This window comes from Platalea leucorodia (assembly GCF_965183815.1).
Source record: "Platalea leucorodia genome assembly, chromosome: 11".
Lineage (NCBI taxonomy): Eukaryota > Metazoa > Chordata > Aves > Pelecaniformes > Threskiornithidae > Platalea > Platalea leucorodia.
The window spans coordinates 18,714,437-18,739,465 of NC_138833.1; the positions used below are offsets into that span (position 1 = coordinate 18,714,437).

Here is a 25,029-nt window from a genome sequence, read left to right on the forward strand (position 1 = left end):
AATTGCCAGCTAGGCAAATGCAGCCCCTTTCACCTATATTAAGCTCTGCATGGATCAATTAAAGCCTGTTTAAGTGACTGCAACCTCCTTTATTTTGCAAAACACCGTCATCTATCGCACAACTTCACCCGTGGTCCTTCCCTGCAACCTTTGAGCAGTGTGCAGGGAGGAAAGCTCATTTTTCCACATAACAGGGTGCAGAGCCATGTGTTCATACTCCTGCAGCTGCTCAACCCTTCTGCCTGCTTCCTGAGCCTAATCAGAGCCCTGGTATTCAGACCATCCATAACTCCATCACCAGTCACAGGTAGACTCTTGTTCTGGGCCACGTGGCGTTTATTCTGTTCTCGCTGTCTGGTTAGTGGTGGGGAAGGTGCTGGAGCAGTTCCCCCTTTGGCATGGGTGAGGGTTCTGAAAGGACCTTGGCAAGGAGGAGCACTGGCAGCTTTCTTTGGAGGAGGCAAGAAGGAGTTGGGGGGTGGACAAAGGAATTACTGTTGTACCCAGCTCCTAACCAGCCTGCTGGAAAACCAGGCCAAAGCTGCTGATAGGTGTTGCAATCCAATCCTTGATCTCCAGCAGATGGGAGGGAGACAAGATATTTGAGCTTCTAAAAGTGAACCACACCAGTGTCTTCTGCATTAAACTGGGATGTCAGAAATTCCTATTTGTGGCCCAAGATTTATCTTTAAAACTCATATGGAAGGAGAAAGGGAAGGTCAGCTGTGGTGTTTCAGGGTGAAGTCAGGAGTAAACCTCTCTTTCACCTTTTTTCCCCCAGTTCTTTGTTGATAAAACCTCTCTCTCATAGAAGCCAAGAGCCTATGGAGAAGGAGAAAAAAGATGGAAAGAAACGTTCATGGAAAACCTGCAGAGCTTGCTGTATAACATCAAGCAATTCATTCCAGGCAAAAGAGATCTCCATGGGAGGCATTAGAGACAGTGAGGAGCGGTGATGCTTGGAAGACGCTAGAAGAGGAGTGATTATGGGCTGCACTGAACTCTAAAGGAACCTACATATGATATCATGGGCCTACTCTGGAGGGGTCAAAAGCAGAGCAGGACAACTGTTAACTCTTAGAGAAGTCCACAGTATAAACAAACCCCAGTGGGAGGAGAGAGCAACTGCTGACAGAAGGAAGAACTAGATGCAGCTGGCACATGCCGTGGAAGGGCCTCAGGGCAACATGTGTGTAAATCTCTTTGCACTATTGGCAAGCGCACCAGAGAACTTTGTCACTTCACTTTATCTGGAGGAACATGATTTCACTTCAAACGTGTCTGTAGATTGGGTTTATCAATTTCTGGGGCTGGGACACAGCTGAGAACTCAATTCCCTGGAGCAAGAACTGACAGACTGCCAAGTCTTTTGCAGCTTGCCTGGTTTGCCATCCTCTTGCTGCACCCAGTTTCTGAACATCAGGAGAGCTTAGTGATTGTAAAGGCAATGATATGCATGCCCTTGGGAGAAATAACCCTGTTCGCCAAATCTACAAACCATCGGTTATGATTCTTTCAAAGCTTTGGCTCATACCTAGAGTGCTGCAGTCCACAAAGCTTATAATCTTGAGGGATTCCTTCAGTTTTTTCAGGCCAGATGGTCTAGAAAAAGTTTGATCCCTGAGATATTTTTAATAAAGTAAGTCAGGGAAGAAATGATTCACAGGTAACTTTATGGTGGAGGCTTTATGAAAGTTTCCTATTGAAAAGCTTGTGGAGACATCTGGGTACAGGAGTTCATGGGCACACTGAACTCCGTCAATAATGAGTCTTTTCTCCCTTGACTCTGTGTGTTAGGCCTGGCTCAGTAGACCTTCCTGCCATCTCATCCTTTCCAAGCACCATCCTGAGTGCTGGACTCCTGCTGAACTACTTGGTGACTCTCTTTCCCAGAGATGGGGCAGAAAGCTAGAGACCCTTCTCAAGAAGTTTTTTTTTTCTCATCAGCCCTTTACAGTGCAGCTTAAAGTCACTCTCAGAGGTGAGTACAGGACACATGAATGATGTTTCTCTGCTCTTGCTGTTAAGGAGCGATGGCTGTGGCAGCAGGAGCTTGCAATACGTACTTTGGGCAGGTCTCTGGACGTTGGCTGCTGTGCAGCTCCCTGTCTGTGTGGGTCTTTTATAAGGGTAGAAAGAAAAGTATTTCAAAATAGGAAGATGGGGTTGTGAAACCATGAGAAGGCATGAGGGAATTCGGGGACAGGATGAACACTTCCAGGTAGGTTACAGTGTGTAGATCTAAATGTGATTAGTCTCAGGGACTACATAAGCTGGTAAGTACGTCTGATGATCTTGTTCTCCAATTAGTCCGAATTCAATTGATGAGGAATATACAAAACCCCTGTCATCTGCTGCTTTCTTTCTGTTGTCAAAGTGGAAGAGGGAGATGATCTTTGAATGCTGGGTTGATTCAGTGTGCAGCCAGAGGGAGAGCAATCAGACTGAAATGTTCCTGGCTCAGCAGGTGTATTAAACAGTGAAACTGCCTGAATAAAATGGTTGGAAAGAGTGGAGGTTGAGAAATAGTATTTAAGACTCCTGTTTTGTCTGTTCTGTCCATTACCATAAAGGACCTTTAATTTGTGGTCCATTTGATTAGATGCATGTGCTATGGTGTGGTAAAGGCTGGTGATACCATTCCCATTCTCAGAGCTCACCTGTGCCATCCTCATATCTACCCTGTTACCCTCTAGCCCAGGGTGGCTGCCTCCTCTGTGTTGGATTGAGCCATAACATGGTCTGGCAAATGGTTTGTGTGCTCAGTGGGAGTCTGACTCCACTCCTAAGGTCTGGGTGCAAGTTTGCCCTTTGCTACAGTGGAAGCAGACCAGTCTGGGGAAAATTCCACCTGGTAAATTCTTTACCCTGAGAGGTGTGATATAAGAGAGGGATGGAAAAGCAAGCAGTAAGGAAAAAAGATGATGTAGATCTATGATATGGGTGTATGCTGCCTTCACATCAGAGACGAGCACGTGCATTCACAGATGTAGAAAACCAATTCACTAGTTGTGGTTGCAGCAATTGCCAAACTGTGCTTGGCTCTCACTTGGTCTTCCCAAGTCTTATATTTTAGCTAGATGAATATTAAGGGTACATATTATTGCATCTTCTTTCTGTGACTCCCTTTCCCAAAAGAGTAAGTGTTTTTTATGCTGGAAAGAAATCCCTGTGCATTGCAGTACGTACCTCCAAAGTGGCGTGGTCAGTCCCATTAGCGTAGAAGATGACAGCGTGCAGCTGGTGGGTCTTCAGGCGAAAGTGCATGTGCCAGGAGCCGATCTGTGAGTGCTGGTACCAAATGTAGCTGTGGCCCCCAAATCTCACAGCCGTTCCTGGAAGGAGAATGAGTGAAAGGTCTCATCTTTGTCACACTTTGAGACTTTGGACTGTATCCAACCTTGCCTCTTTTCCCAGCCTGACATCATAACTGTCCAGGACCAGTCCCGTCTACAGCAACCCATGTACAGCTGCACTGTATCTCCCACAGCTCCCATTTGGAGCTCCCCGTATTTCTTCTATGTACTCAACTGTAAAACAATCCTACAATAGCAATCCTGTTATTTCTGTCCTATAGCACCTTCGAGGTGCCCTCAGCATGGTCTACAACACCCTTGAATTTCCTCATCCTTAATAAGTCTTTATGTTATTCTATGGTACCCCCCTACTATTCCTGCCCAAGTGATGCTAACCTCTAGCCCTGCTCCCTCCATTTATTTCTTGAAGTATTCTACAGTGAGTATAACAAATGTGCTTTATTTGCCTTCCCTCAATTTTTCAGTTAGTCTGTGTTTTGCTGACTCCAGGATCAACACAGGAGCTCAAAGATTGAAATTCTGATCACTGAGCTTCATTACCTGCTAGGTATGAGTGACTTTTCCCAATGAGATGGATAGATGTTGCTGCTATTTAATGACATGTTACAGGAGATTAATAAAAAAAAAAAAAAGACTAAATGAAACTTTCAAGCTCTAAGAGTTTAGGTTTTGAAATTGCAGGCAGAATTGTTGGTCATTGGGACAACCTAATTCCATGGAAAGTCCAGGTGCTTTACAGTGTACTGAAGGAAAACACAATATGCCCGGGTTTGTAGTGTGGGATGCTACCAGGAAGGATTGCTCACCGTTGCAAGAACAGATTTGCTCCAAGCTGTGCCGCGGGGTGAGGACGCTGAGTCGGGCAGTGCTGTAAGTAGACATCATGCCTGGATCCAGCTGAATGGTTTCCTTGCAGACCCGGTGGGCGCAATCTGACCCATGACATGGCACATGAATTGCCTTCTTCAACCGGAGACCAACGAGCTGGTCCATCTCCCCAGCTGACACAGTGATCTTATTTGCGAGGACCCGAGGCTCATACAAGGAGCCGTGTGGCTCTCCAACAGCCAAAAGCAGGTCCACTCCATCAGAGGTAGCTGCAGGCTGTAAGCTGGCCATGTGGATATTTTGGCGCCGGGTGACAAGGATGTTTCCCAGAAATCTCTGTAAGTTGCGCCAATGGTCCCCCACAAACTCCTCAGGGGAGAGGTGGCGGAAGTGTAGCACCACCGCCTTGTCCAAGGCCTCCTGTGTGAAGCACCACACATGGACATTGACGCTGGTGGTGGCTACAAATGTACCGTCACTGACTGTCACGTTCAGAAGGTAGTGGCCATGGGGAAGCTTATCCCCAGCAATGATCTTCCCATCTGCAGCCCCAACAGAGAAAAGTCCCTCCTGGGGCACTTCTGCCACCAAAGTGTACATCAGCGTGTCATGGGGGTCTCGGTCCGTGGCATGGATCTTGCCCAGAACGCCACCTCGGAAGGCTTCCTCGTTGGTGGTGATGAATATTTCCAGGGGAAGGGCTGAGGGGGCATACTGGCTCTGCTCAGTTACTTGGATATTTATAAATGCAGATGAGGACAGGGGAGGGATACCACTGTCAGAGACCTGTCAAGGAAAACAGAAGGATCCATTATAGCCACATGCTGACTTACTGTCACCTCACCTGACTGTATGGGCTGATAAGGTCTTGCGAAGGATATTAGAAAAAACTTCTTCACTGAAAGGGTAGTCAAGCATTGGAACAGGCTGCCCAGGGAAGTGGTTGAGTCCCCAGTCCTGGAGGTATTTAAAAGACAGGTAGACATGGTGCTCGAGGGCATGGTTTAGTGGTGGACTTGGTAGTGATAGGTTAATGGTTGGACTTGATGATCTTAAGGGTCTTTTCCAACCTTAACGATTCTATGATTCTATGAAGGAGAGTGCCTTGCAGGTAGCAATGGATGGAACCTGTCAGGCAGTGGGTTGGGAACGAAGAAGGAATAGGAAAAATTGGCAGCAGTGTTGGACCTCTGCCTGGAGCTGGCCCCAGGGAAACAGCAGCATGCCTTCCAGCATGGAGACTGATTGAGACCTTCTGTTAGCGGTGGGGTCGTGCTCATTTCTGTGTGTGCTCATCAGCAGCTGAGGCACACCTGAGTGGCTCTGATTTCCTGAGGATTAATCATCTTTAGAGATGCTGCCAATCTTTGCGGTTCCCTGAGTAACTGAGTGTACAAAGATATAAAGCAGTTGTGCACGTCAACACATTTCCTCACCTTCTGGAGTATTTAAGCCTGTGTCCCACCTCTGACAGTGTCTGCCTAGCATGAGTCAAGGAATCTCAAAATAGAAAAATGCGAATAATCAGATTATAGGATAAGTTTCTCCCTAATCTTAGGCAGTTAGTGGTTGAGGTTTATAATATAATAGTACCTAGCTTTCAGAACAACTACCATTACTGAAGTAGTATGTACTTTACCTGTTATTATCCTTTTGTTTGTAATAGACTATCCTTACTGATAACATTGAAAAATAATTAATTCACTCTGCAACAATAGAAATCCTCTTCGAAGAGGAACTTAAACCACTTCTTAAATGACAAGAATAATGGGAGAAAGTTTGTAGGATCAGATTCAGGTCTCACTTTAAACTGGAAGTCACTAGAATGATGCTGGGAAAAGCATCTGCCTAAGGAAACTGCTGACGGTATTTCTCATGATCATATTATCTGATTTTATCGATGCAGAAGCTGGCTCCCAACTTCTTGTGGGCAGGCTGTGTGGAGAAATGAGCTCTGGAGCTGGTTCCAAGCTGTGTTATTTGTGCCTGAATTGGGTTTCTCCAAAGCCAGAGATGTTTCCATCCAGCTGTGCCATCCTACTCTCATTTTGTTACTACTAAATTTGGCTGGGGAATTCAGATACCAGGACAGTAAGGCAGGCTCTACCTGGACTTGTAATAGGTACTGTTCTTTCGTTCTTCTGTTCAGGACGGATGATGTCACCAGCAGACCATTTTGGGTGACATCAAAAGCCTTCCCGTCGTTGCCCTGGGTGATCTGGAATGAATATGGTGGTCCATTTTCTGGGGAGTCTCTGTCGCTCATAATCAGCTCCAGGACACTTGTACCCACGGGAGCATTCTCCTGAAATGGGGAAAGATGCTAATGGAGAAAGGCAAGCAAAGAGAAAAGGCCCAGGGGAACCCACACTGCCCCTAGAGCTGCTGGATCAGGAACAGGGAAACAAATCCCACACCCCATGTGCATCTCTGGTACGCACAGACTGAGACTCTTGCCAGCAGTGGCAGAGACCCAGCGGTGGCCAGGGACTCCCTTTCATCGCATCACGTACATGGCAGCTAAGTGCAGACAGTTGAGCTGATGCCGTTGCTTTCCCTTTGAGTCATGCCAGCACAAGAGCAGATGAAAGCGTGTTTTGTGAATGTTTCTTTCTGACTACCTATAGGCGTTATGAGTCCAAGTGACAACTGGGCTGCATCCAGCAGACATGACGATGCTTGACCATGTGCTTGGATCTGCTCTTTATGTTGTGGTGTAGACATGGACAATTGGAAGGGAGAAAGGGGCTGCAAGTCAGGCTTGGAAAGTGTGAAAAAGCTCTGCACTCTTTATGACTCTCCGCACTCTTTATGACTCTCCTGTCATAAAGGACAGGAGGTGCCTGAAGCTATCTGAAGGAGAAAATGGCATCTGTTGGCAGAATATCTGCCCCTGCAGATATTTGCATCTCTTTGTGGCAAAGAGCACAAAGCAACAGCATGCTTCATCGCTGTCTCACCCCTCTGCTCCAACAGCAGCCCATGCATGAGTACCTTAGTACCCTGAGATGGACTTGGGAGAACAAACCACCTCCTGGCTTACCTGTACCACCACACTGTAGTTGAGCTGGAAGAACCGAGGAGGGTTGTCATTGACATCAGACACGTGGACACGCACAGCAACATCACTGAACTGAGCAGGGTGACCGTTGTCTGTGGCTCGAACTGTCAGGGAATGGCTGGGGATCTGGAGGATTTATAGTGCATGATTACTTGGAGAAATAGAGGAACGGTGGCTCTTTCACATTGATGTTTTACTGTGCTACAGCTTGTTAAAGTGCTTGAGGCCATACATTGCACCATAACAATAGCTTTGCTCTTGGCTAAGGCTCTCCATCCATAAATCTCAAAGCGCAGTGCTAAAGAAAATTAGCCTCACAACAGTTGAAGAGAGGGGAAGCAACTTGCCAAAGATAGACGAGACCAAGCTGGGCAAACATCTGTCAGTAGTAGTTTGAGCTGCTACTGGTTTATGAATGAGAGATTGCCCAGATGACCTTTCTATCTCCGCCCCATACCTGTTTTCTATAATGCTCTGATGCAGAGAAGCAGAAACCAACCATGTTGGTTTCCAGTTTGGGGCTGGCTCTCACCCAGCCAGCTTGAAGCACCAGCGGAGCAGACCACAGCCTGGAGTTGTGACCACTGAAGGCTATATTGCCCTCCCTAAAGCCCAGCCTTCCTACAGCAGTATCTGTGAGTCTAGAAAATGAAAGAATGAATGAAAGACTTGCCTTCTGCTTACAGTATTACGAGTAGATCATTCAGAAAACAGGAGGTAGCTGAATATACTGTGCTCCCTCAGTCTTTTGGGGCACATCTGTTTTAGAGCTCCTGTTCCCATTTTCTTGAACTCACCTCCTCCCTGTCCAGGTGCTTGGCAATGCTGATCTGCCCACTTTTGGGCTGAATGGCAAAATGTCCCAGTGGGTTCCCTCCCACAATTGAATATGTGATCTGATTATTCATTGCTCCATCCAAGTCATCAGCTGATACCTGTTAGGAGAAAAAAAAGCTAGGACCTGTGGCCCAAAAGGGCCTTGCTGTGGAGGAATGGGGGCAGGACCTCCTTGTCATTTAAAGATATTGGTTTGAGCTTGCCTCAAATGAGGAAGAAGGAAGGTGGTTTACATAAATGATATTCATTATTTTTTTCAAGACAAAACTCAACAAGCTACAGCAGTGACTTTCTCCTTGTCTCTTTCCTGACTTTACCACCTTTGTGATGGTAACACCAGCTGGGCAGGGAACTCCACATGGGTATACCTTGGGCTCCACTATTCTGCCCAGGGAAGCTCTGCCGTCCCCAGGTCACAAGGGTATTGGCCTTCTACAGGCATTTTAACTCTCCTGTGAGGGCCTCAAAGCTCCTGAGCCCCCCTTAGGTATCTCAAGCTTTCACTTAAAGACGTCGTCTAAGGCAAAGTGTTCTCGCTGTCTATGGAGCATCAGGAATTCTGGCAATCATCCTTTTTTAAAGTTACGCTTAAATCTTAGACGTCGAATGTCACAAACTCAATGAGGTGGCTGTGTCCAAGGAAAAATAAAGTGCAAAAGAAGAGTAAATAACGCATAGCGCAAATACAAGAATAGGTAAAGACATCTGGCCTGGTTCATAATCGTACCGTGAGGATGATTTCTCCAACTGCAACATCCTCACGGATATCAGCAAAGTAAGGGTCTTGGATGAACTCTGGTGCATGGTCATTGATGTCGGTTATGTTGATCACCACCATGGTCACATCGCTGAGAGAAGCTGAGCCCTTCCGTGTACCCTCGATGGATAAGTAATACTCGTGACTCGCTTCAAAGTCCAAGCTCCCATTTATGTATAAGGCACCTGTATTGGCAGATGGATAGAAAAGGACAGAAGATACTTTGAATGAATGGCACATGAGATTTCTTGGAATACTGGAGGTACACCGAGATGATTGCCAAACTGCCAGCTGAAAAGGTGCTGTTGACATAGCTTTGACTGGTTAAATCAGAATATTGGAAGTCAGGGCATCACATAAACCAAAATATAATTGAACTGATTCTGCCATAACCTCCCTTATTCTGGTAGCAAGTGTTTGAAGATATGAAATAAACTCTCATTCTGGGAAGTCTCTAAGAATCTTGATTGGAGAAGATCTGGGACAAAACAGGATCAGAGCCCAACAGTGCTATTGAAAGCTGTGACCAAGGCAGCAGTAGAGCATCACTGAACTGTGTCACAGGCGGGATGAAAAGGTGTGACATGTAGATGCGGAGTTGTGCAAGAGAAAGAGGTGTGTGGCAAGATGCTGTGATTTGTAAGTGAGGCTTGGGATGCAACATAGAAAGAAGGAGGAGGCTGTTAAAAAATGAGTGAGGAACAGGGACTAAAAACATAAAATGAAAGAAAAAAAAAATGTACAGATGTACAAACTCATAAGAAGATTGATGTGGAAAAATTAGCAAGAGCCTTGGGGACAGATAAACTGAGGAAAGAACTGGGGATGAGGATGTTACAGCCAAGGGCAGAAGGCCATTGAAGACGCAGCCAAGGGCTTGTTTTGGGGAGTTAACATTGGCCTTCTGGTAACAGCTCTTATCAGATTGCTGTGCAAATACAGCAGTGCTTTATTGGGCTAGTAAACCTGGCTCAATACCTGCTCATGGTTAATGGATTGGTGTTATCCACATTCATTGAGTGCTAACTAATAAAGCTGCCTGCTACCCTGGCCTAAAGGTTCCTTCTGAGATTAGGATGGAGAGACTTTTTTTAAATGAAACCAACTTCTGCATTTCAAAGTGGAAAAATTCCCCTATCTTATTCTCCATGTATTTCTCATTCCCATGGACCCATCTCAGATCCCAGACATATAACAGGAATCTTTCCACTAATTTCAATAAGATTTGGATCACCCTTCAAGTGACTTGGGTGGCAAAATTTAGGGTAGAAGAGAAGACTGTATTCCCTACCCTTGTGCTGGCTAAAGACAGAGGAGAGCAGAAATGCAAGCCAAATGGAGAAGAATTAGAGAAGATGCATACAAGGACAGCCTTTGATGTTCGATCCAGCTGGACCTGCTTGGGCATGAGACCATCTTACCTGTGTTTGAGTTGAGCTGAAATTTTCCGTGGTCATTGCCATTCACAATTTCATACTTGATGTCTGTGTTTTCTGCATTGTCCCTTGTCAATGCTGACAAGTTGAGGACCTCCGTACCCACAGCCACATCTTCTTTTACCATGGCCACATATTCAGGGGCCAGAAAAACAGGCAGATATTCATTTAGATCCACAACAGAGACAGTGACAGTGCCAAGAGCAGAGAGGGGCTCTGGGGTGCCCCGGTCGGTAGCACAGACTGTCAGCTCAAATGCAGAGTGCTGTGAATCCTTCAGAGGCTTTTCCAGACGGATCACCCCTGTGGTTTCCTCAATTGAAAAGTGTCCATTGGCGGAGTCAGAGAGAGAATAGATCACCTCAGCATTAAGACCTGGAAGGATAAGGGACAGGCTGCATTTAATTCATGGGTAGGAACACTGCAGTCTTAATTATTATTATTATTATTTTTTTTAATCCAGCAGGACTATGTGTACCTAAATGACCTTAAATTTTTAGGGAAAATGGAGGCTGTCTGAACATCAAGTGTGCCCCTGTCCTTCTGCAGGTTCAGACATCTAGCCACCCTCACTATCATGCAACAGCATCGCCTGTCTGTATTTACTAGTGCTTTCCATTTTTAATTCCCTTGTTTTAAAACTTCAGTTCCCTTCATATCTGCTTCTGAAGCAGATAAATATGATCTTGCTTCTCTGTCATTGTAAATTCAGCATTTGCTGGAGAGGTTTATTAAAAGCTCCTTTCTTAGGAGCCTTCCCTAAGTTTCTGAGAATCTTCGTGTCTTCAGAAGGACCTCTCCATCCATATCATCTACCCCATCCAGATCTAAAGCTCCTTTTTTCATTATTACACTTATTCTTGATCCCACCTTCGGTAAAATTTCTATCCAGTTTGAATCCTAGACGAACTGTGTGTCAGCTTGCACTGTGCATCACGTTACAGTTACTGAGCATGTCCTCGAAGTCTGTCTTTGCATGTTTCTACAGATATTGCACTTCCTACGAGGTCATAAAAATGCTGAGGCCAGCCTGCTAGTCAAGAACATGTCAGCAATGAGATCCAGGCACAACTTTGCCAAGATTCAATCATCTCTGCCCATTGCTGCAGCCCTTCTCTAGGTTTCAAAGGTTTCTATTCAGGACGAAAGATGACCTCTACTAAAAAGTAAATCCCATTCTGACTCACCTTCGTCAAGGTCCCTGGCAGCAACCACAGCGATGGGTGTCTTTGTTGTGGTGTTGTCAAAAACAGCTACGGCGCAGTGACTGGGGAAGAATTTCGGTGCGTTGTCATTCGTGTCCTCTACAATCAGCGTTATATCTGCCTGGCAGGAACGGCCTCCGCCATCAGTCGCTTTGGCAACAAGATGGTATGTAGGTTTCTGTTCACGGTCGAGAGGTGCAGACGTGGTCAGTTCCCCTGTTGGAAAGAACAGCAGGAGATGGTCTTGCCTTTTGCAACGACAGCCTAGGAGAGCTCAGAGAGTTTCAAGCACAGTGCCTTCCTGGATGAACCGTGGGAGACAACAGACTGGGTTTGAACATTGTTTGTAATCCGGCTAATAGCGGTGATGTGTCCACACCACGTTGCTCAGGGCTATTCTCGGATCACTGTCAGCCAGTGCCCTGGCAGGGCTTGGCACAGAAAGTCCTGCAAGTCAGGCTGAACTTCATGTGAGGGATGCCATCATGGGATAAAAGTGCTGATAAATAAATTGTACTTCTAAACACCTTTATAAACCCTCCTGCATTAAGCTTTCTGCAATGTAATGAACACTAAGTGATCTCTAGAATGATCATCATGTCTTTTTGGAAAGGAGGAAACCTTTGGGCAAATACACTGCCCAAGACTCGCTAAGACATTTTTTAGAGTTTAGAACTTGGATCTTTGGCTCAAGCCAGCACTGTAATATTTGCTGATCTCTCCTCCTTGAGACCTGGCTGTTAGCAATAGTGTCTGCCCTTCATTTTAACGATGCTAATGCCAACATTTGTAAAGAAAGAGCTAGCAGGAAGACGCAGAATTCGCTCTCCTGTATGCTGTATTGCAATTAACCTGCCTGGTTGCCATCCCCTCCTAGCTTGGGGGAGCTGGAATGAACAGTCCTTTTGTTTGCTTAAGAGGAGATAAGTGCTGAGCCATGCCGGGAGCTCGCATTTCTCAAGAGTGGGTGAGGAAGAGGATAAAAGCATCCCATTGCCCAGCTCTCACCTGTATGTGGGCCCAGCCGGAACTCCTCTGCGCCAGGGCCGTGGAGGCTGTACGTTATCTGGGCATTGCTGCCGACGTCGGGGTCGGTTGCTGATATTTTCAAAATGAAAAGACCTGGCAGAGCATCTTCAGAGACTCTCCCAGTGTAGAATATCTGGCAAGGACAGAAGGTGTCATTGGCATCTGAGCCATCTCCAAAAATACCTTCACCTTGTATGGGGAGGAACGGACTAGCAGAAGCTTCGTAGAGAAGGATAAACCATGTCGTTTATAGGGGAACACAATGTGTCTCACATTGCCGTCTGCTGGGGTGTGGACTGGGACCAGTGAGCTCATTTCACACAAGCCTTTGAATCTCCTTTGGGAAGCAACCACTTCTCTTCTTTCTCACCATGGGTAACATCCATAGCAGCGATCAGCTCTCTACAATAACAAACCTCCTGATGGGAATCTCTCAGCTTAGCAGGATATAAAACTCGGTAATTTACATGCCCCTACCCAGGAGGCTTCCTGGCATTGTTTATCTCCAAAAATTATCCTTCATAATGCTTAGGTGCTCACTTACTGCTGGCAAACATGCTTGGAGGCTAGATTTAATGTTCTTGCTTGACATGCAACTTAATTAAAATTGCTAAGCATAATCAAAGCAACAGGATTGTGTGAGAAGAATTATGACAAGCGAAACCCTCTTAACGTGCTCTTTCTGTTCTTTTTTCCTTGCTATTGTGTTTTCTCCTTCCCAGCTGCTCCCCTTGTGCCCCCAGTGGCCCAGAACAGACGTCTTACCTGGCCACACTCGGGGCTGTTGTCATTGATATCCAGAACAAAAATTTCTACTTCAGTGGTAGCCTGAAATTTCCCATCAGAGGCCATAACCTTGAGGAGATATTTCTCTGTGTCTTCTCTGTCCAGAGGTTTCTTGGAAGAAATAGTCCATTCTCCCTCAATTTGGTCAACTGTGAACTGTCCTAGTATGTCTCCATCTAGAAGGGAGGAGGAGGCAAGGAAAAAAGGCATTTACTGAATGCTGAAAATCAGAAGCGATAAGGGAAGGAGATATAGACATGTCCACTGCCGGTCCCTTAGGAGAGCTGAAGGACTTGCAGTGGTGCTGCAGAGAGGGCATTGGTGTCGTATCAGCCAGGTGGGGAGCATTTGGTCTACCTCACTGCACAGCTGAGAAATACCCTGCCTGTTTCTGTTATTCGCTGTCTGAATAATACACTGGGGAGATGAATGGGCTGGAAGGAGGAAACAACTTTTTGCAACTCCTTATTGCAAAAACGTCTTGGTAATGTTCTGCAGACGTGCATATTCATTGCCTCAAAACCACATTGTCTCACCTTCCTAAAGCGTGTCTGTATTTCTCAGTGCATGTTCCTAAAGGGATCTGAGAGTTGCAAATACCCTGCAGACATTGGTTGTATCTTATAGTTACAGTACCACGTACAGTTGTATTTGCTTTTAACCTATAGATGCGTTTAATATATAGCTGCACTTTCTGGGGCTACTTTTTGATTCTGTAAGAATCAAATGATGAGAGACAGGTAAATTCAGACTAGGCAGGCTCTCTGGTCCACCAGATTCATGCTGCTTGTGGGGTGGATGCTGCCCCTGGAGAATCCCACTTCTGGCAAGGAGCTGGTGTCCTCTGCTGAACCCATGCCGTTGGGCAGAAGGAGGGAGCACATTAGGTAATGGGAGGCAATGAAGAGAGCTGGCTGCAGGGCTTGTTTGTGTTAGACTCTGAAGGACCTTGCACAGCTGGGTAAATTAAATTCACTCTCTTTCTGCTTTCATTTGCGCTGCGGTGATGAGGTTGTGAATCTGGAGCCACAGTGAGACATCTTCTAGCCCTTCTTCTGATGCTGGGAGACTCCAGCCCACGCTCAGATTTAGTTTCTGTGTGTTTGAAATCAATGTGCATGTGAACAATGGGAAACTAGGCTCTGTGTTCACCTCCTCCTTTCTTTTGCTGCAGTACTATACTGCAGTTGCATTTATATGTTTATGGGTAGAGTTTGACCTGTGCTTGTAAGTACAAAGCAGAGAGAACATATGGGATTCACCACTAACATAAGCGTGCATTCAGGTTTAAAGTAGTTGGAAGTTACTACTACCTTCAAGATGGTAGAAATGCGAATACGTAGCTGGATTTAATCTTTCCTCCCAAAGGCTTGCAAATACCTAGGCATGCCATAAACCAATTGAAAGTACCAGCATTCCTCCCCTGTTTTGGATGGTTACAATAATAGATAACAGGCTGCAGCATGATCTGGCTACATATTTTGACCCTGAAGGGTCTTCATTTGAGTTTAACAAACATTTTAATTTGAAATATCTGTTCCAGGTCTGAGAAAGACCCTTTGGGGTCAACAAGTACTGTAAAATCAAGCTTCTACTTGTGCAGGTGCACAATAAACATTCCAGTATAAATTTTTTTGTTGTTTTGCAGCAGTGGTTAATTTTAGTTGGCACAACTGATGTTTCAGGGATGCAAGAGTCATCTTTAGTATTTCTTGTTAGCCAAAACCCTCACTAAGATTGACATGACAATGTCAATCCACCATCCACCACAGTGGTTAACTGCAGCCTTGTGAGGTCTAATTATTTGTTAAGTCAACATGGCTTCATAGGAAACACATTTAATACCAGAAAGTTATACACATCCTATGTGCATATATATAGTTATTAAAAAATACAGGCAGGCTACATGTATGTGTGATGTGTAAACCGACTGCACTGTTTGCCGGACAAAAAGCTGGGTCAAAGACTTTAAATACAGATCACAGTATCTACGTGAGAAAAACTTTCCTTCCTGGTGTACCTCTGCTTCTGTCCTTCCAACAGATATTACAATTACACTGTCTTAATTATTTCTCTGTTAAGAAAGTGTAAATAAATATATCTACAGTACTGTGTAATTACTTATATGTATAATATTTATTTATTTATTTCCAAATAAATTGGATGAATCAGTGGTGGGATAGTTACCATAATGATAATTCCACCCCCTGCAGTTGGTTACTCAGGAGTTTGGGATAGCCCAGACTCATTTAACTGAAGAGTCCAGCTCATGACAGAGCTCAGGCTTCATCTCCTGCTTCTGACAGAACTGTCAGCATAATGCTATTTCTGTATTAATATTCTATAAGACAAGGTATCAAATCCTCACTTTGAGATGATACTCTGTTCTTGCCCACTGAAGATTTAAAGTCAGGAAAAACTCACCAGTTATGTAGCATGTGACCCGCCGGTTCTGCTCAGAGATGTCTGCATCAATGGTACTCAGCGTGACAACAACCTGCCCTGGCTCCGCGTTCTCAATTACTGATCCTTTGTAGAAATCTGAGGTGAACTGTGGAGCGTTATCATTTTCATCAGAGACAGTGACCTCCACCAGGGTTTGGGAAGAAAGCTGGACTTTTCTGCCATGGTCAGTGGCCACCACATAAAACCGATAGATCTCCTGAGTTTCACAATCCAGCTCTTTTAGTGTTGTGATCCACCCACTCTCACCATCAATGGTGAAGAGTCCGCGGAGGTTGCCAGATTCTGCTTCCAGACTGTAGGTCACCTGTCCATCACTTCCTGTGTCCTGGTCATTAGCTGTCACTTGAATGACTGTGGTTCCTGATGGCATGTTCTCCATGACAAAAGCTTTGTAGGGATCTGCCTCAAAAACAGGTCTGTTGTCATTGACATCCTGCACTTGGATGTTCACAGAGACCAGGGAGACCAGCTCAGTCTCCTGATGTGAGCAGTGAGCCATAACATCAATCTGGTACCACTTGGTGGTCTCATGATCCATGGCCTTTTTGATTTTCAAAGCCCCCGTTTGTTCGTCCAGTGTGAACACCTCGTCCTTGTTACTTTCTGTAGTGGTTCCCTTCACCAGGCTGTATATGATGGGATCCTCTGCAAAAGCTTTGACTGACCCTATTTCTGATCCCTCTGGAAGATCCTCAGATGCAGAGAATGTATAAAGGGGCTCAGAAAACCTCGGCAATGTCACCTCCCTGGGGACAATCTGAAGATTCACTGGGACAAGGGAGTTCCAGTGAGGGGGTCTGCCATCTTCAGCTTTCACCTTGAAGTTAAAGGCTCTGTTTTCTAAACCCACAAGGCTCTCCTTGACCTTAACAACCCCAGTGGCAGCATTGATCTCAACAAGGTCTTCTGCCACATCTTCCACGGAGTCAACAGAGTAAATGACATCTGCATTTGCACCTTCATCAGCATCGTAAGCCAGTACCTGGATGACGGGGGAGCCTTTGCTTACATTGGACTGGATAGACAGTGTGTATTCAGAGGCTTTGAACTGAGGTGGGTTGTCGTTCTCATCTGTAAGGATTATTTTGACAGTGCAGAATGCCACCTTCCCACCCCCGTCCTTGGCCATGACTTTAATGGCAATGACTCTCTCTGTTGAATTTTCCCTGTCCAGTTTTTGCAGTGTGGCAATACGGCCTTTGTTGTCTATGGAGAACTTCTCATGGGCGAGTTTATTTATGATGGTATAGTCTATGGTGCCATATGGGCCACCGTCTGGGTCAATAGCCAGCAGCTCAATCACTTTGGTACCTATCTCAGCATTTTCTGCCAGCTCTGCCTCGTACACATTCTGCTGAAAAGAGGGGCTGTATTTGTTGGCATTTGTGGTATTGATATACACAGGCACAGTGCTCTTGAAAACTCCATCTGAAGCAGAAACTCTGAGATTGTAAGATGACTCCAAGTCCTTTTTGCAGCGGTTGAACATGGATATTATTCCAGAAGTGCTGTTGATAGTGAAATGCCTGTTGTCATTGCCTGAGAGTATCACGTATTCCAGTCGGGTGGTGTCTCCGCTATCGGGGTCCAGGGCCTGGACTTTTATCACGATGTGCCCGCACGTAGCCATTTCGCTTACCTTGGCTTCATACTGAAGCTGGCTGAACTCAGGGGGATTGTCATTGATGTCTGTCACATCCACAATTACCAGGGCATCGCTGCTAAGTGGAGGCATCCCATGATCTGCAGCTCTTACTTTCATGCGAAACTGTTGATTTTTTTCGTAATCAAGTGCCTGAGCTGTTGTTATTTGCCCTGTGGTGGCATCAATATTAAAGAACTTGGTAGCAGCTGAACCATCATCCAAGATCTGGTAGGACACCACTTTGTTTCTGCCTGAATCCTTATCAGAAGCAAAGAGCTGGACAACAGGGGTCTGTGCTGGCAAACTCTCCGAGACAGATGCTGTGTAGATCATCTGAGAAAATACAGGGGGGTTGTCATTAATGTCCTCTACCTCCACCTCTACTCTGGCTTCTGAAAAGGATCCTAACGCTGTGTCTGTGGCTCTAACAGTGAACATGTGTTTTGTCTCTAGCTCGTAGTCCAGCTGACCTGTGACAGCAAGGACACCAGTTTTGAAATCGGTGCTGAACAGTTTCAGTGAGTCTTCTTCCACAATGTTGTAGATGAGGCGCAAGCCTTCAGGGCTGCGAGCCTGTATGTGGAGGATAGGTGTGTACAGGGGGATGTTTTCTGGCACCTTCACTCGGTAGTACAAACTTTGGAACAGAGGGTTGGATTTGTTCCTCACACTGATCACAACCTCCTCTTCAGCACGGAGGGGAGGCTCGCCTTTGTCCTTAGCAATGACTCGGAGGTTGTATTTATTTAAAGCTTGATAGTCAAGAGGCTTCTTAAGTGAGATATCTCCTAGGTAGGGGTCAATCCAAAAATATTTGTAGTCCTCTGCAAATGAGTAGGTAATAGCTCCATTATCGCCTATGTCTTTGTCTGTTGCTGACACCTGAAAAAGTACATCGCCTGGCTCTGTGCCGTCCTGCACCGAGGTGTAATATGGCACATTCTCAAACTGCGGTGGATTGTCATTGACATCCTCTACATAAACCTTGACTGTGGCTTGGGACACCCTTGGTGGTTTCCTATTGTCCTTCACTTCCACAGCTATCTCGTGCATGTCTTGTGCTTCACGGTCAAATTTCACACCCTTGGTCTGCAGTACTCCAGATGCCTGGATCATTTTGAATCTTTCCTTTCCATTCAAAAGTGAATAGAGAAGTGGTTCATTTAGCTGATATCCCTTGACTCCAAGAATGGTGAGAGTCTTCTCATCTGTAGAGTTCTCCATCACAGTTGCTGTATATATGTCTTGCTCAAACTTTAAGCCGGTACCTTGTGCTCGAGTTAAATTTAGCTTAACCAGAGCAGTACTCTTATATAAGCCATCACCAGCTCTGACTGTAAGTTCGCGATAGCTTCCCAGGCCAGTAGCGTTAAGAATGGAGATGAGACCTGTGAGTGGATGAATATAGAAAGCATTATCAAGGTTCCCTTCCACGATGCTGTAGGTCACCTCCGAATCTGCATCTTTTGCCTGCACTGACAAAAGCTCCATCCCTGGGTGGGCAGGTAACAAGACAGAAAGCTCATAAGTGTCTTTGAAAAAGACTGGAGGTGAATCATTCACATCTTTGACATGGATTGTGACCTTGGCTGGCTTGGATGCAAATAAGCTGGGACTTCCACTGTCATGTGCATGTACACTGAAGTGGAAAACTGAGTTGAGCTCATAGTCTATATCAGCACGACTGGTCAATGTCCCTGTGCTGGGATCTACTGTAAAATATTTCAGTGCCTCCGGTTCCAAAATCTCATAGACCAGAAGAGCATTGGAGTCTTGATCAGCATCTGTTGCATGGGTTACGAGGGGAGCATTGCTTTCATCCAGAACCATGCTTTGTGATGGAGCATTCTCCATGATCCAGCCAATGAAGGAAGGCTTAACGAAGATGGGCACATTGTCATTCTCATCTATGACATAGATAAGTACCATCGTGTCCATAAATGCTCCAGCCATGTTGGTGCCACGGACTTTCAACTGGTAAAAAGACACCTGCTCAAAATCTAAGCTCTTCTGAGTGGAAATAAGGCCTGACTGATAATTCATGGAGAATACTCCATCTCCATTTCCATCTTTTATTTCATAGCTGACTGGTGACAAGCTTGTGGCTGAAACCTGGATCAGAGGAGAGCCAACAGCAGTGGATTCACTGATCTCTGTGATGTATTCGGCCTCTGGAAATTTTGGAGGTGTTCGATCAGAAGGTCTAATGCGAACATGTACGGTAGCAGAATCTTTAAGCTGAGGGAACCCCTGATCTTCTGCCTTTACAATAAGAGTAAATCGCTCCTGCCTGGATGGGTCCAGCTTCTGGGCAACTGTAATAATTCCAGAATATTGGTCGATGCTGAAGAAACCTTCCCCATTACCTGCAAGAAGAGAAATTACAAAGTGAAGAATGCAGACACTCCATTGGTTTTGGTTTTCTGAACCTCTTTTCCATAGATGCTCCAGACCTAATTAACATCTGTTTCTTTCACTGGGAGACAACAATCTACATTAATTTCCAAATAATTTTCATTCTAAGAACAATGAACCCATTGAGATCTATGAGCTAATGTTTAACTCAATCAAAATGTAAATTAGAGATAAATACCCTTCTAATTTGAGCATATTTAGTGGTGGTAGAGCATGTGCTTGAAGCTTTTGCCTCGTGTACAGAACATGGTAGCATAGACGGTACTAGTTGCTTCAAGCCCTGTCATGCTTATAATTACCAATACTTCAGGAGCAATTAAATTCCTCAGTCCTTGATCTAAATTGCAGTGAGAAAGATGGAGCAAAGGATGGCTTGTCTTCTGCAAAGAATTTACCTGCTAAATAGGCAGTGTGGCACAGCCATAAATATTTAAGTATTAACTTCTAGAGTGAATAATAAAACACTTGTCCACTGAGCTTGTACGACGCAAAAAGACCATCAACTAATGCTGAGAGGGTGCTCACCTTTGCTCAAGGATGTGTTTCTTGGTAGAACTGGTGGAAGTAATGATGACTGCTGTGGGAATGGGAGTACTTTTGCCTAACAACTGGACAAGGGTCTCTCCCTCAGTTCCCATGGATGGGAAGAGAAGATTTTAAGTTGTTCTAACACATCCAGTCACATTTTTCCTTAGACCAGTGACTGAACATTGAACTGTTTTCCTAAGGAAGGATGCTTTTTCCATAATACAGAAATTTCCATAATATGGAAATTACCTGCTTGCTCTAGATTTTCTCTAGATAGGAAAAGAATCATGTTTTAGCTATGTGAAGCCATTTACTATTCTTTGCAACAGCTAGAGAAAGCTGGTCAACTGTCTGGCCACTAGCTAGAGCATGGAAGTACAGGCATGTTCATAGCCTAAACTGTCTTGTTGCATGGCTCTCACCTGCCTGAAGGGAGTAGTGGATTTCAGCATTGGCTCCTTGGTCCTGATCAAGGGCTCTGACTTGTATAACCTCTGTCCCCACCACTGCTGAGTCCAGCACTTCTGCTTCATAATGGATGCTGCTGAACTGTGGAGGGTGAAGGTTGCAGTTCTCCACACGGATGATGACCCGAACAAAGTTCCTCTTGATGGGGACCTCCTGGTCTCGTACCTGAATGACAGAGGAAGAGCAGGCATGGTCACATCAGGGAGTAGGCAGCCTTTCCTGCAGCAGGCTTCCAAGTATCAGGACTCTTACAGAGGGTGGCGTGTTTCAGTGGTACCAACCCCTGGGGTGGGAATCAGCCTGTAAGTTTCAGCGCCAAAACTCAGCCTTGGACTTGAAACTAAACATTAACAATTATCCACTGTGCTTTCTTGTCCAAGAATCCAGTAGCCCTCCAATGAAATTAGCAGGTGATGGGGTCAGCACATGGTTAGAGGAAAGCAGAGTGTTACCTGGATTTATCCAGGGTGGTTATATAGTAAAGGTTAAGACCCTGCTTTCCTCTTCCATGTTGTTGTAGACAAATCCTCCCTCAAAGACTAGAACCAGTCTGAATTTCTCCAGTGACCCATATATCCTGGAGAAGCTGATGGACTCAGCAGGGTTTGGCTGGGACTCACCATCACTGTTAGGGTGTGTTGTGGCATGGGCTGGGAACTGAAGCCTTCTGCTGTTGTGAGGGCCCCACTGCTTGGATCCAACTGGAAAAGTCTTGTGCTTTTGGGGTCCACGCTGCCATGGATGGTGTAGATGAGGCCCTTGCCTTTGTCCTTGTCTGTCGCACTGACTTGAAGGATTTCCCTCCCTGAGGGGGTATCTTCAGGAATCCTCACATCGTAATGGCTCTCCAGGAACTCAGGACGGTGCTGGTTGATGTCAATCACGTGGATAAATGCCTGTGGGGGAGACAGCACAGTGAGGGCAGCAGAGATGTGGGAGCAACCTGACTTATGCAGCCATGTAAAATCTCAGCTATCAATCCCTCTTGGGTGTAGCAATGCTCTGAGCCCCGTAACCATCACAGCTCTCCAACTCTTGGGGCTTTGCCACCCATGGTGACTGGGAGCCCTTTCGTCCTTCTCCCCGAGGAACTCCTGCTATGCCTTCCCTCAGTGATTTTCAGTTTGCCTCCTCTCATTTTTTTTAACATCTCCAATCTGGCAAGCCATTCAGACTGATCGTGCCTGCGCTTGGCACATGAGGAAACCGTCACAGCCTGCTGTGAAAAGTAGCAGTTGCTCAGCCGTGGTGCCAGCTTTGCTGGCTGGTGTCTCCACACCAGCACTCATTAATTACACACCAGAAAGCTCACAGAGAGGGGATGTTTGGTAAAGGAAGGGAGGGGCTGGCCTATCTCAAGAGCAGCACATGTGTGGAGAAGCAAAGTTTGTGGTCTATACTTTTTAGCCCAATCTTCCCCTCTGCATTTAACAGCAAACTCCTGTGAATGGCCTCCCTGAATCCTGCCTGCAGAGTCACCTAGTTCCTTCTGTTTGGCCTCCTACATTGACTGTCCTGACCCCCCTACTAAAGTGTTGACTGCATCTTAGGAAGTCCCAACCAAGTGTAATAATTTGCTTCCTTTAGCAAACCTGAACATGCCATGGGTATTTTGCACAAGCAGGTTTTTTGACATTTGCCAGTGGCCTTGAGTGCCAAAATAAATGTAGGGATGAGATGTAAAGTGGCAGGGAATGCACACCAGGCAAGGTGTGGCTTTGTTTGTTTATTTGGAGCACTACTTGAAGATAGTTGAGATAGATAGCCGTCCGTGTTCCTCACTCATCATCCCTGCAAACCTCCACAGTGAATTTCCCACGATGAGCGTCACTGACGGGTGACTCACATTCTAAGTCTTCCTGTGCAGTGAAGGTTGGATTTTTGAATGCTTCTTATGTGTGGAGAAAGCAGCTGGTGAAAGATCAAGCCCTGAATACCCCTCCTGAGGGTAGGTAAAGATGGGCAAATCTCAGCAACCATTTTGACTGGTGCTTGGGGACATGTCTGAGAGCAGCGTGCCTCCTTTCACCAGTGCTTGCTTTTCATTTGGCAACTCAGAGGAGGCAGTATCTCTGCAGTTGCCCCACTCAGCCCCGTGGCCCCAGTGCTGATATGTTATCAATGCTCCGTGCACTTGGAGCAGCACAGGGGAGGGCCTCACCTCACCTCTTGCAGACGCATCTGCTGGCTTTACATAGGCTAGCAAGTCCCAGGAATACCCCTTGACATGGTACCACGGACCCAAGCCTCATCTAACGGCATACGTATTTCCCTTATGTCTCAGTATGTTGTCCCAGCCATGTTGTAGTTCAGCCTGAGCAGCTGAGAGCAAGTTGAGGTCTGAGAGTGTGAACTGCCACCCCAGCTTGGCTGGTGGTGGTGATCAACAGGAAAGACCCGGGCTTTCCTAGACCATTTGTGTTTCCAACAACATAAAACAAATCTTAGCTTGGTACTTAGGAAAGACTTGGGATACTGTGTAATCACAGTGTAAGGAGATTCTTGTGCCTGGCACCTGATCCAGAGCTCACTAGAGTCAGAAGAAAGATTCCCTTTGGCATATATTCACTCTAGATGGGGTCTCTACTAAAGAAAAAAACATTACCTGGGTTTTGATGGTAGTGGACCCATCAGTGACTTCTACTGTCAGGTTATAGCTTGACTTCTTCCTTGCATCGAGGGGTCTTGCAATGACCATGCTGCCTGTGCTCTTTTCAATGTCAAAATCCATGTCATCATCCCCACCTGGGATAAGGGAGAGATGAGAAAAGGAAATGGGGGACAGTTACAGCTAGATTTCTGTCTGGAGCAAACTGCAGATACCGGCAGCCTCTTCAGGGGAAGGGATTCCAGGAGCTGCCTGGAGATCCAAAGGACAAGGATTTCCCCTCCAGACACCATACACAAACCACACAAGGAGCTCATGCCCAGCCACAGATATGTGGCATGCCAGCCACATACCTTGAATGAGGATGTGCAGGCATTCACTCTAGCTGTACCTCTTTGGCCACAGCTAGATTGGGGACAGTGCCATAGGTGAGGTTTCCCCCAAATCTGGAAACTCAATACAAAATGTGCTAGATGGACACAGGAGACAGGGAGGACATGGAGAAGCTGGACAAAGAGGTAGTCACAGATGGTGACAAAGGAGTACGAAAGGGAAGGTGAGGGGAATTAGAGAAAATGAGGAGGAGGCGAGAAGGGGGAAGGATGCACGTATGTACATGATGCCCTGGCTAGATTTGCAACAGGCACATTTGAGCATTGATTTATTTGCACAAGGTCTCCAGCTATGCAGCATCACAGGCTTAGCATGGATCAGGGACCTGCAGGGCTGAACAGCACTCTTGCTGGCTTCCAATTCAAGGTCACACTGCGGGCATATCAGCCATGGTCTTCATTGCCACAGTTGGGAGCCTGTGAGCTACCTGAAGAAGCCCAATACTTGAACAGTTGGGGAGGCAGACGGTGCTTCCAGGGTGAACAGAGCTTGTTGCCTCCAACCCAGATGGCTGCGTAGTGCAGGGAACCGCAGGCCTGAGCAGCTCAGCAGCAGAAGGCTGTCCCTCACGCTACTGCTGTGCAGCCCTGGCATGGCAGCTCCTTTCTCATGCCTCGCTTGCTGGTGGCCTTTTAGTTCTCTATTGTACATGAAACACCGCTACGCTGTTCTGAGGTATGGAGAGGTAGAAGCAGTGTTCTGCAATTTATCCCAGGTCTCAAATTCTCCCTTCCTGGCTACTGGATGCTCTGGATTCTGCTTTGTTCTCTTACCAGCTGGGAAAATCTTGGCTGGTTGTTAAATTACACATCTTCCCTTGCGGAAGAAATGCAGTGGTTCCGAGCCATCTGGACCACCATTTTCCTGCTGGGAAGGAGACAGAAAGCAGCAGAGACAGAGGAAAAGAGAGACCCATGGATGCCTTTCGCTGAGAAAAGAGAGAAGGGCTCTCTTTGCACGGTGCCAAAGAGAAAGAGAAAGCCCAGGAAAGAAAAGAGATGAAGAAAGATGCTGCTTCATCAGAGTTTTTGCAGACACCACCAACCCCACTGACAGAGTCTTTGTGGACTGGGAAAGGTGAGGTTTTGAATGCGGTGCTGAAGGCTCCTGGATCTCTGCATCACCCGCTTGGTTGCCAGCTACTGTGATGCCTTGCTTCCCTAGCAGGGAAAATGAAATCCTGTCCTCTTCCACCAGTATAGAAACCAAGAGATCCCTGAGTAGCACTTGGTGCACTAGGAACTGGCAAA

General features: G+C 46.1%; 1 protein-coding gene across 1 annotated transcript in view; it reads right to left on the minus strand.

Annotated features, from left to right (window-relative positions):
* The window catches only part of FAT2 (FAT atypical cadherin 2), a gene marked incomplete at both ends in the record, with an annotated part of 46,282 nt that overhangs the window by 7,156 nt on the left and 14,097 nt on the right, over nucleotides 1-25,029 (minus strand). Inside the window, 14 exons of the mRNA XM_082323855.1 lie at nucleotides 3,190-3,335; nucleotides 4,124-4,931; nucleotides 6,253-6,450; nucleotides 7,189-7,332; nucleotides 8,004-8,141; nucleotides 8,771-8,985; nucleotides 10,222-10,611; nucleotides 11,424-11,657; nucleotides 12,450-12,603; nucleotides 13,236-13,432; nucleotides 15,681-19,733; nucleotides 20,733-20,943; nucleotides 21,399-21,674; nucleotides 23,384-23,523. Coding sequence (XP_082179981.1) covers nucleotides 3,190-3,335; nucleotides 4,124-4,931; nucleotides 6,253-6,450; nucleotides 7,189-7,332; nucleotides 8,004-8,141; nucleotides 8,771-8,985; nucleotides 10,222-10,611; nucleotides 11,424-11,657; nucleotides 12,450-12,603; nucleotides 13,236-13,432; nucleotides 15,681-19,733; nucleotides 20,733-20,943; nucleotides 21,399-21,674; nucleotides 23,384-23,523 — 7,304 coding nt within the window. The remainder of the gene's footprint in view (nucleotides 1-3,189; nucleotides 3,336-4,123; nucleotides 4,932-6,252; nucleotides 6,451-7,188; nucleotides 7,333-8,003; nucleotides 8,142-8,770; nucleotides 8,986-10,221; nucleotides 10,612-11,423; nucleotides 11,658-12,449; nucleotides 12,604-13,235; nucleotides 13,433-15,680; nucleotides 19,734-20,732; nucleotides 20,944-21,398; nucleotides 21,675-23,383; nucleotides 23,524-25,029) is intronic.